The following is a 12319-nucleotide window of genomic DNA, read 5'->3' on the forward strand; positions in this document are numbered from 1 at the left end:
GTTGCAAGAACCCCACAATTCCCTGGGGAGAGCCCAAAACACACGTGTAAACAGACGACTCCTTCCAGCTGACAGAATGGTGGGCCCACAGCTCAGCCCCTACCTCAGAGAATGGAAAATACAGGGTCCATATGAAACTCTGAGGACAGAAGTTACCAAGAATCCTCAAAACTCCACGTGACCAGGCTCAATTTAATCACAGAAAGCTTCATGAATCATATCACCTCATAAGAAAACAGCATAACTATTTTTCTCAAAAGTGCCTAACAAATTGGCTTGGAGTAGGACATCCAAGACTTGCCTGAGGGTAAAATCCCTGAGCACTAATTACTGCTTACAGCACTCGGTGTCCCTGAAGGTCTTATTTAAACATTAAGCTGGGTTAGCTCTGAGAAACCCTGAGGAGCTCTATAACCCAGCCACTGGCCTAGGCATTGATATTCATGCTGATCAGATTTACAGCCCTGTGTGTAACACAGCATGGATTCAGCCTCTTTTAAGAATGCTTGCCATACCTGGGTGTAAATCTTCCACCTGACTACCTTTGAGCCATGACAAGGACACTGGCCAGACTCACAGCTCTCAGACATAGAATACAAACTTGTGGTTGCCAGGGAGGAGATGGGTGGGAAGGGACAGACTGGGAGTTCAAGATTTGTAGATCCTGACAGGTATATATAGAATAGATAAACAAGTTTATGCTGTATAGTGCAGGAAATATATTCAAGATCTTATACTAGTTCATGGCGAAAAAGAATATGAAAATGAATATATGTATATTCATGTATGACTGAAAAATTGTGCTGTACACCAGAAATTGACACAACATTGTAAACTGACCATAACTCAATTTAAAAAAAAAAAGGACACTGGCCAGTAAATCTAAGTACACTTTAACCTCAAATTCTAATTAGAAATATGTATTTCATGAATTATTCAACTATAATCACTTTTCATAGTTTTTTCTTAATATTATTCACAACAGTTAACTCTTACTGAACACTGACTATATACACAGTGCTTTGTTTCTTAAAGTATGTGTTCTTGTTTAACCCCTCAGCTTCGTCAGGAACATTCTACTTCTGCCCCTCTTTCACAGGCAAGGAGAAAGGCTTGAAGAAGCACTATAAGGGCAAAGACTTATTTGCCACTGTACTTCCAGCACTTCAAACTCTACCTGGCACAGAGACGCATTCATTCATTTGTTGAATAAATGAACGAAAGAACAAATTTCCTAAGAACAAGCAGCAGCTAAATGGCAGAACCAGGATTCCAACAGAAGTCAGTCTGACTGCAGAGCCCAAGCTTTTATAGTCCATTCAGGCTGCTGTAACAGAATACCACAGACTGGACAGCTTATAAGCAACAGAAACTTGTTCCTCACAGTTCTGCAGGCTGGAAGTCCAAGATCAGGGTGCCAGCGTGGCTGCCTTCTGGTGAGGGCCCGCCTTCTGGTTCACAGGTGGTACCTTCTCACTGTATCCTCACTTGGTAGAAGGAGCGGGGGAGCTCTCTGGGGCTCCTTTTATAAGGGCGGTAATCTCACTCATGAGGGCTCCATCCTCATGAGCCAATCACCTCCTAAAGGCTCTCCTAATATCATCACATTAGGCATTAGGATTTCAACCTAAGAATTTTGGGAGGATACAAACATCCAGCCTACAGCAACCACTATGCAAAAAACATAAACCTTTTTTGAGGGGTAACTTTTTATATAATTTCCAACGTAGAAAATTTCAAGAACAGTATAAGGAACTCCCTCCCATATGCAATTTACCCAGAATCACAAACTGTTTACATTGTGTCCCACTAAAAAACCTTCTTAACTCAATGGATTAATCAAATCAGCATGTGCCCAAAGTCTGTTCCTCTGAAAAGCAGGGCCAGCCTAGCTTTACACCAAACCCGCTTCTCCTATCCCCTCCAGTCTCAGGCTCTATGCCCTTACCCTTGGAGCATCCTCATAGCCCCAGTTGCAATCTTCAGGTCAACATTTCCGGGTCCTTTCTCCAAATCCCACACTCCCAGCACTGCCCAAAGGCCCTGCTCCCTTCCTATTCCTCTGTCCTCAGCCTGCAGGCATGGTAACACAGAGTGTACACAAAGCAAACTGCAAAAAAGGAAGCAGTATTGGCACGGACTGATTTGATGAATTCATTATAAAGAATAGTAAAATAAAGTTTTTCTCCAAGATGAGGAACTGTCAGTTTTTAACTATCATCCAAGATTCCTCCGTACTAGTGTTCCTGGCAAGATGAGGTCATTCAACAGGTGCAAACTCCACTTTTTTATAAAACTTCTCTTCCCAGCCCAGGTTTCTATCACCAACACTGGCCAAAGCTAGAAAACTGAGTGTTCTCACAACCCACTGGTACCCCAATGAGAAGCACTCAGGGCAGAAGCCCACTGACCTTCAGGGCTTTGAAGATGACCCCTGGGTGCCGGGGAGAACGGGTGGTGTTGTTCTCCAGTTGCTGCTCCAAAGCACGCCGAAGCCCGGAGAAGTCTGTGGGAGGGTTGTAAGTCCTCGTTCCCTTGTAGTGAATAGAACTGAAGGCTTCAGGGAAGCGGCCCAGCTTCCGAAACCGGTCCTGGATGAGCTTCTCGGGTACCTCAGATGGGTGATCTGGACAAACAGAAACAGGTACGTGAACAGTGACCTTTCTTCAAAAAAAAAAAGTTGCCTGTCTTTCACTATAAAAGGAGTATGTAGTCTGACTCCGTATATATAAAGTTCATAAACAGACAGAACTGATCTCTGCTGTTAGAATTCAGGTTACCTTTGCGAAGAAGGGAGCACGAGTGGGGCTTCTATGAAGTGGGTGCTAGAGTGTCATGATCTGGTACTGAATTCACGTATACGCTCAGGATGTGAAAATGCATCATGTATACACTTTTGATGCGATGTGCACTTTTCTGTAGGTACATTATACTTCAAGGAAGTGTCTTTTTTTTTTTAATCTGCTCATTGAGAAAAATTCAAACATGTCAAAGCCTAAAAGAAAAGAAATGTATGTCCTCTGCTCCCTCTTACTCCCCAAAGGTAACTACAGTTCAGTATTTACCCTTTCAGACTTTATTCTTCTACACAATTACCAACACATTATGTGTAACTTGCTTTCATCACTTAATAACATACTGTAAGTATGTGTCCTTGTTGTGATACATTCTGAGAAGTTCCTTATTCTTTCCAGCAGCTACACAGCATTCCATCCTATGGGCATGTTTCACCAGTCACCTACTAATGAGTATTTAAATAAAATAAACAGCTACTGTGAAGATGCTGGTCTTATGCTGGTGAAGCTGCAGACGAAGTGTGAGGGTGTTAGCCTCCCCACAGCTTCACCAACATCTATCCAGAAATTTGGGTGGTAGTAGTATAAACGGATTCAATAAATATTTTAGAGGTGAAACTTGGAAGGACGTTTTATTTAAATTTCCTTTAATATTTTAACAACAAAATCACTCCAATTAACACTGGAGATATGGCTTTAGCTCAAATTTAAAGGTAGTCATCAAAGACAAGTAGCCAAAATTCTGCAGTTAGTCCCTAAACCCATCTCCTCCTGAACTTTTCCTGCAGCAGTCACAGCTGGAGGCAGGAGCAGGCAGTATCTGGGGGCCGGCCATCAGTGGGGGGCTTCTCCCACCGCCGCCCAGGAGCACAGCCTGGCCACCTTCACTTCCTCCCAACGTCATCTCACAGCTTGTCCCTGGACAAGGGATCACTCCCAAGTAATTATGGGAGCTTGATCTGCTCATCTGTAAAACAGAGATAATTCATTTACCTACTAACTCTTACCTAGGAATCCTCTGTCCAGAAAAGGAACAGGATGGAACAAAATCAGAAAGTCTACAGGACAGAGAAATCTAATTATCAATTTGCCCACAATCCTGGGCCCTCACCTTCTGCCCTGCGTAAACTGAGGTTGTCTTGGTTCCATCTCAAGGTTTCAGGAAACAGCGATGGTATTCCAGAAACAAGGATTTAGGAGTTAGAAGACCTGTTCTGAATCCCAATTTTGCAACACATTAGCTGGAACCTCCTTGGTTACATAACTTAAGCTATCTGAGTTCAGTTTCTTCATGTGTAAAATAGGGCTGCTATTGACTGGGCTGAATACCAAAGATACATTATGTTACTATCTATTAAAAATAATATATCTTTGTTATTCAGCACTTATAAAAAATAAACACCTAGCATAGTGCAAGCCTCAAAGCAAAAAAAAAAAAAGTTACTTTTGAAAGGCTGGTTATTTCAAAATCCTAGAAATTAGAAACTGGAAATTAGACCTTCCGTTCACCAAAGTTGTAAAGATCCAAAGTGGCATAAAAATGCTGATCACAGGAGGCATCCTGAAGTCACTATTTCCAACCCCCTCTCCTTACCTTAGAGTCACTTGCTAACGAGGCTCTTCTTCCAGTGCACTTTTCATCTTTCCACTAGACCCATTAGAATCCTTCAGATTCTAACTCCTTAACACGGTCCCAGTCTGTCCACTTCCCTCCCACTGCAGCTGCCCTGGCTCAGCCCCCACCATGTCTCACCTAGGACCTCGATAACCTCCCTGCTGTCTCCCTGCCTCCAGGCATGCCTCTCTGTTCATCCTGCAACAGGCTGCCAGGGATCTTTTGAAAATACAGATCTGATCACATAACTCCCTGCTTAGAATCCTCAGGGGCTCCTGTCATACTTGAGAACTGGGTCCAAGCCATCCATGCATGAACTGATCCCTGACAATCTCCACCATTCCTTCCCATACAATCTATGCTTCAGACACACTAAGCCTCTTCATTCAGCAAACATCTGATGAGAGCCTACTATGTGTCAAGCACTCATCCAGGCTCTTCAGAGGCACCGTGAATAAGTCAGGCAAGGTTCCTGCGTTCATGGGGTTTCCATTCCAAGGGGAAAGGACCCAAAACAAGTGAGCAAACATACAGGATTTCAGACAGCAACAGGTGCCCTGATGCAGATGAACAAGGTGACGCAATAAGAGCGTGACCACCAGGGCACAGGAAGGATCCTTTAAAGGGGCCACACAGGGAAGGCTCCAAGGGGGAAGAGAGCTGAGCTGAATCTGAAAGAGTCTGGGAAGCTGGGGCAAGAGTGTTGCAGGCAGACAGAGCAGCATAGGCAAAGATGGGAACAGAGAAGAGACTTGGCATAGGGAGGGAGAGGGGGGGTGCGGGTGAGCACGCGTGCACACGCGCATGAAGGCGAAAGGGCATTCAGTGGGCCCGGGAGTGGATGAAAGCGGGTAACAAAAGCAGCAGCTCAGAGGCATAGACAGGAGGTAGAGTAAGGACTCTGTAATTAGAAGTCTGGATTTTATTTTAACATAGGAGAAAACCATTCGTAGGTTGTAGGCTGGAGTATGACATGATCTAAATTATAAATTAAGCATCAGGAGTGATGCTTTGGGGAGGACTTGTTGAAGGGGCTAGAATGGAATTCAGGAACTAACAGTGTCACTACCTGCTGGTCCATGGCCACAACAAGCTCCTTCAAACCACTGGCAGTTTGCTCTTCCTAGAGCATCCTTCCTCCCCTCCTCTATCTGGCCAAGTCTCTAGAGCTCAAATGTCACCTCCTCTTTCCTAGATCCCATTAGGAAGTGTAGAGAGTTCCTTTCCCAGAGCTCCAGTACCTGCATCCACTACAGAACACAACACGTGTGGTCTCCCCAACTAGACTATGAGCTATTCGAGGGTGGAAACTGGTTTTTGTTTTTGTTTTATTTCCAGCTTCAGGCCCCAGTGCTCAGCACACGCCATTTAAATAATGTAATTATTTTAGGGGCCAACACTACTGTCCCCACCTGCATCCAATCACTGTCACCGCACCCGCTCCCTCATCATCCTTCCACGCCAGTGACGCTCTTGCTTCCTATTTCTCTAAGAAAATGGAAACAATAAGACAACTTCCACACACATATCCACCACATCTACCTACTTACCTGCAACCGTGTCTGTGTAATCTGCCTTCTCTCCTGATGTTACACATGAACTGTCCACACTCTGAAGGCCAACCCTCCACCTGTGCATCACACTCCAACTGTTCTGCTCTCTCTCTCTCACAGTTGGATTGTTCCATTTCTAATGAATCATTCCCATCAGTACACACATATCTGCAATACCTCATACCTTAAATTTTTAAAAAAGGGAAAATTCCTTGCAATCCCACATCAGCTTCCAGCTATCATTTCATCTGTCTGCCTCCCTTTATAGAACTCTTTGAAAGAGGTGAGTATGCAACTTTCATTCTTCTCCTTCTGTCCTCTCTTGATCCTCTCCTTCTGTCCCCTCTTGAATCAGGCTTTCATGCTCACCATCCCTGGGAAACAGTCTTACCCAGAGCACCAGGACCTCTGTATCACCAAAACCATCAGCAAGTCTCAATCCTCATCCTGACCATAAGCAGATTCTGACACGGTTGATCACTCTGTCATTCTTGAAATACTTCCTTAATGCCTTGCCCAGGCAGAAATTTTTCTGGGCAATGTCACCACCAAGTTGCTACTGCAACCCAATGGCTGCCTCCTCCTACCCAGGAAGGTCAATCTGTGACACAGCACCCCATCTACTCACCAGAGCCCAATAGTTGAGTGTGCACAGTCTCATGGAAAATGATAACAGCAGGGCCCAAGGTGGACAAGGGGACATCCAGGCCACAGCGGGCAGTGGTAGCCTTGAGCTCCTTGGTGAAGTGCTTCAGATAAGCTTCTGAGGCGTCCCCAAGGAACTTGAAGAGGTCATTATGCAGCCGGTCTGCGTGAGTTCGATAGATGACGAGGTCTGAGATGGCCAGGACCTTAAGCAGCAGCCGTGTTCTCTGGCTTAGATTCACTGTAGCCCCCAAGAGCCCTTCCGTGTCTATCACCGCCACCTTGTGGACTGGGTCATAGGCAGCCCATACTCCCACAGTGCAGGACTCCTGGGCAGGAGAGGTTTTGAAGACTTCCCGGCCATAAAAGAAAGTGTGATTGAGTGTATGAGACTTCCCATCCCCAGTATTTCCAAAAATGGAAACCACTTTCAGATGCTGATCAGGTTTGCAGTCCAATTTCCTAATGAATTCCTCTTCATTCGTTACCTTCAAAAAAAAAAAAAAAAAAAAGGCGGAGGGAGACAATGAAATATAGAAACTGCAAAATACCTAAAAAGACCTACAAGAACAAGTGCTTCCCAAGGTCAGGTCCTCTGATTGACTTGTCAAGGTACAAAAGAAGCCCCAGGATAACAGCCTCCTACCCAGCGCTTGGCCCTAGCAAACAGCTAACGGGAACTTTTAAAGCCTCAATCAGTATAAGAGCTTAGTAGTCATGAAAGAGCTAAAACTACAAACTCCTAGAAGAAGACACAGATGCAAATTTTTGTGATTATGGATTAGGCAATGGCTTCTTACAAATGACACCAAAAGCAATACAACAAAAGAAAAGAGATAAAATGGACTTCATCAAAATGGACTTCATCAAAAAACTTTTATTCTGCAAAGGATACCATCAAAGTGAAAAGACAACTCCAAGAATGGGAGAAAATATTTGCAAATCATATATCTGGTAAGGGACTAGTGGTCCAGAATATATAAATAACTCTTCTAACTCAACAAGAAAAAAATAACTTAATTAAATATCAAGCAAAAAATTTGGACAGATATTTCTCCAAAGAAGATATACGAACAGTCAATAAGCACATAAAAAGATACTCAATACCATAGTCTACAGGGAAACATAAATCAAAACCACAATGAGTTATCCCTTCACATCCACTAGGAGAGCTACGATCAAAAAAATAACAGCAAGTGTTGGCGAGGATATGGAGAAATTTCAACACAAGAAACACTGCTGGTAAGAATGTGAAATGGCACACACTCTGGAAAACAGTATGGCAGTTTCTCAAAAAGTGAAACAGAGTTACCATATGTCTCAGTAGATCTACTCCTGGGTATATACCTTAGAGAACTGAAAACACATGTCAACAAAAAAAAGAAAAGAAAAAAAGAAAACACACATCAACACAAAACTTGAATACGAATGCTTGTAGCAGCATTATCCGTAACAGCTAAAGATAGAAACAGCCCACGTGTCCATCATCTGATGGATGGATAAACAAAATGTGGTACAGCCGTACAAAGGAATATTATTCAACCATAAAAGGAAGGAAGTACTGATATATGCAACAACATGGATGAACTCTGAAAACATTACAGTAAGTGAAAGAAGCCAGATACAAAATATTACATATTGTATGATTCCCTTCATATGAAATGTCCACAACAGGTCAACTCAGAGACAGAAAGTGTATTAGTGGTTGCCAGAGGCTGGGGGAAGGAGGGATTAGGGAATGACTGCTAATGGGTACAGGGTTTCTATTTGGGGTGAAGAAAATGTTCTGGAACTAGACAGCGCTAAGGGTTGCACAACTTTATGGATATATTAAAACATTGAATTGTATACTTTAAAAGGACAACAAATACATGGTATGTGAATTACATCCAAATAAAGCTGTTAAAAAAAAAAGAACTTATTGGCTAAACTTCATCCATCCATAATTCCTCTGTTTACAGTTTAAAGAACATTGCAGTGCATATAAAAAGTCAAGCCAGGAAAGAAGAGACTTGGTGCCAGTGAGAGTTCCAGAAAAATGCCCAGGTCCCCTCCTCTCAGAATATAGAGCCCCAGGGTCAAAGCTCCTAATCCAAACAGGCCATGTTCCACTCCTGCTACAGGAGTCATGAACCTTAACACCTCGCATCCTGATTCTCAGGAGTCTGCTGGTTTGATAAAGAGAAGTTAGAAAAATGTAGACAGACCACTGGGTGTGAAATAGGATAAGCCCTTATCTCCCATCATCTCATCAGGACGGTAAAGCACTCATTATTCTATTGATAACATCACTGTTGTTACATTAATAGCCTTAATGTTAATGATAATGTTAATAATTTACCGAATGCCCACCACTGTGACAGTGCCCTTCACTGGATTATGAGGGCAGAACCAAATCTATCTTTACGTCCCTAGCACGTGGGACAGAGCCTAGCACATGGGAGGAGCTCAGTACCTAGTTACTAAGTGAGTGAATGAATGCCAGGCCCCTTGCTAGGTACTTTAATCACCTTCTCCACCCTGCATCTTCCATAGGACTCAATACACAGCAGCATTTGATGAACTTGGTGATGGGCTCACTGATCTCCCAGGCAACTAAGAGGAACAAGAAGTTACACAGAACAGCCCATTTTGGACCAGTGTCGCTCAGCCAGCCTGGTTCCATGCTGCTAACAACTTAGCCATAAGAGAAAGCAAACAAAAGCTCCCTAAACTCTACCAGCAAGGAGTCAGATAAGGTCGAAGTGGCCGGCTACAAGAGCCATCCACCCCGGGAAGATGACAAGGCCTAGGGAATGTCTCCCCTGGAAATCTACTCCATCAGGAATCTGGTAGCCCACGAAACAACTGCTCTCCAAGCGTGGGCACCTGAAGAGGGGCCTGCAGGGGCCATCAGGTACAGATCTAAGTGTCTGAAGATTCATACTGATTATGAAATGATGTACATAGTATACATAAATAACCCGTCCAGGGTGAAAAATAAAACACTCCTGTCAGCATCTGGGGGGGAAATTACTTTGGCACCATGTGTCCCGGGCGTGTTAGGCATACACATTCATGTGTTGGGCGTGTGCAGTTAAGTCCAGCACAAAGAATTCCAGGAGGAGGAGCTCACAGCCTTAGGCTGGTTTTTCTACCAAGGAACCCCACATAATCATTTAACATGCACTGATGGCATTTCTCACATGTAAAATGAGGATATAACCATCTTTGCCTCCCCTGACTGGGTAGTGGTTGCTAATCAAATCAACAGATAAATGAGAACATGCCCATCAAACTGAGAACAGGCTTCATTTTTCCATCATCTGCCTTTCAACATGATTTTGCTTCCTGCTGTACTATTCAATTCACCCTTAACCTGTGAGCATTTTTTCCCCTAAGCCAGAATGAACAGCCTGGGTGGTAGCAAGACTGGTTTTCAGTCGGGAGGAGAAGGTCAAGCAAAGATACGAAGATTCCCTTTGATGAGGGAAGTAAGGGGCCAGACAGGGAACAGGGCTCCTGCTAGACTCGTTCGGCCTGCAGTCAGTGATCCTCTCTGCTCCACTCCTGGAGTTAAACAAGCTACCTGACTTCGAGCCCTGCCAGCTGGCCACCCCACCCAACCCTACATGTTCTAATTGGTCCTGGACCCTTACACAACAGCAAGAGCAGGAACAATACCCCAGAGCCACTCCTCCCCAACTTCTGCCTTCCTTACTCCCTGAGCTGGCTAGACCATCATCTCTTAGACTGCAGGCAGCAACACCCAAATTCCACTGCTGGCTTTGCCACTTTGTGGCCCTGGAAAAGTTACTTAATGACTGAAGCCTCAGAGAAACAAGATACTGAGTCTACAACCCCTAGAGCTACTGAGAGGACTGCCTGCTTGAGGCTCACAATTTGCTCATTCAGGGACTAAATCAGCAATGTAGTAAGATCTGAACTGATGCTACCTAAAAATGAAAGCTCTCACTGCTTGCTTTGGATAACTCCTTTCCCCTCCCTCTAATCAAAACAACACATTACTATTAATACTGACTTTAGAGCTGCCTCTTAGTCAAGGGACTGTCTAATATCATACCGATCCTGAAGATACCAAACAGTACATCTTTCTCTCTGTCTGACCCACCAAGCTTTTCAATTTCCACAGTTCCAAGGAGAGTTTCTAAAATGAAATATAACTACTCAATGATTTCCACTGTTCCAATTTAGAGTTGAGAGCAGTTTACAGTAGTGAACAGTCAACCTCTGGCCCAAGCGGGCAAGGGGGATGATGACATTCTCCCTTAAGAAACTGTCCTCAGCCCTCGGAGATCATTCCAGGAAGAATGAACACATGGACTTTGTTCTGAGGATGCCTGGGAAGGGAAAAGCAAGAGATGGGGAAGGAACTTAAGTAAAATGCCTTGGAAGGAGGGAAGTTCAACAGAGCACAGTCAGAGGCTCTTTAAAAAACACACACAAAAAAATCTCTGAAGACAGCAGAAAAGATTCCAAAGGAAAGAAGCTCAGCATTGAGGTCCTTTCAGTTCTGACCTCTGTAGATGAAGAGGATCTAATTTGCACCGATCATGCAGTTCTCTAAATTTTTATAAAGGTGTTCCTTGTAGCTGAGGGCACAAATCAACTTCTTCCCCAAAGTAATGGGTGCTCCCAAATCACAACCTAACGCTCATAATAAATCCCACTCCTGAGCCAACAAAGATTATCTTCTACCCTTCCATTGAGATTCTAAAACAAACATAAATCGACAAGTTATTCCCAAAGCTAAGCTGCTATTAATTACTTTTATGTGATGGTCTCTGGTTTATTTTGCTTTCATTCCATTTTTGCCTGAGTTCAGAGGAAGAGACAGAACCCAAAGAAACCAAGCCAGATTCTCAATCTTTTCAGAACTGGGACCACTATCCTAGAGGAAACTAGAACTTGATTATTTCATTTAATCTGGACCAAAAAAATGTTGCCTGCCATTTCAGTAAACAGAGAATGTTGCCTACCTTTCTGGCTGCCCCCATCAAGCCATCAGCCACTGCAGCCTCCCCACCCTCCACAGCCCGCTCTGGGGGAATTCAGGATGGAGAAAAACAGGATACTGGCCCTAGAGAGTTAAGATGCATATCAAAGGAATAATTTCAATGAGCCCAGACTCTTGCATCTTCCCACACATATAAAAGCATTAAAATCATTAACTTGAGATGTCTGTTTTTCAAGATTAGTGATAATCTTTAGATGTTTTGCTGGAGAAAAAAAAAAAAGATACATCCCCCACTCCACCCCCGCAAAAACTCCTCTGTATCCTGGCTCCTCCTTCACCCCTTCAAAAGGTTCCTCAGAGCTCCAGTTCTCAGTAAGGTCGCTGAATAAAGCATAATTCTCAACTTTCAGGCAGTGCGGTTTTTTCTCAGTGGACAAATCCACAGACATGTATCAAGCTTCATCCAGTGTCTGGCACTGACCTGATGATGTCAGACCAGCACAGGTACAGAATTTAGGGAACATGTTCCCTCTTCTGTGGGAAGGAAAGCAGAAGAGGGAAGTGAGAGAACTTCTCCTCGAAAAATCCAGAGCGACTTTCATCACATTAAACAGAACTCCAGGCAATGATTTAAGTCCATGGCCTAATTTTCAGACAGGACTTGACTTAAACAATGTCAAACGGATCAGTAGCCAGTCTATTTTTAAAGTCCAAAACCAAAGGAGGATCCATTCCAATAGCAAATCCCTATTGC

The 12319-nt window shown here is 43.7% G+C and overlaps 1 protein-coding gene across 2 annotated transcripts in view; it reads right to left on the reverse strand.

The window, feature by feature from the left end:
- The window catches only part of ZFYVE1 (zinc finger FYVE-type containing 1), a 42347-nt gene that overhangs the window by 15730 nt on the left and 14298 nt on the right, over nt 1-12319 (reverse strand). For both annotated transcript variants that reach the window (XM_064486092.1, XM_010976549.3), the window contains exons 3-4: nt 6592-7096; nt 2412-2626 (exon numbers count right to left, since the gene is read on the reverse strand). In XM_064486092.1, coding sequence (XP_064342162.1) covers nt 2412-2626; nt 6592-7096 — 720 coding nt within the window. The remainder of the gene's footprint in view (nt 1-2411; nt 2627-6591; nt 7097-12319) is intronic.

This window comes from Camelus dromedarius, chromosome 5 (assembly GCF_036321535.1).
Source record: "Camelus dromedarius isolate mCamDro1 chromosome 5, mCamDro1.pat, whole genome shotgun sequence".
In the NCBI taxonomy this organism is placed as follows: domain Eukaryota; kingdom Metazoa; phylum Chordata; class Mammalia; order Artiodactyla; family Camelidae; genus Camelus; species Camelus dromedarius.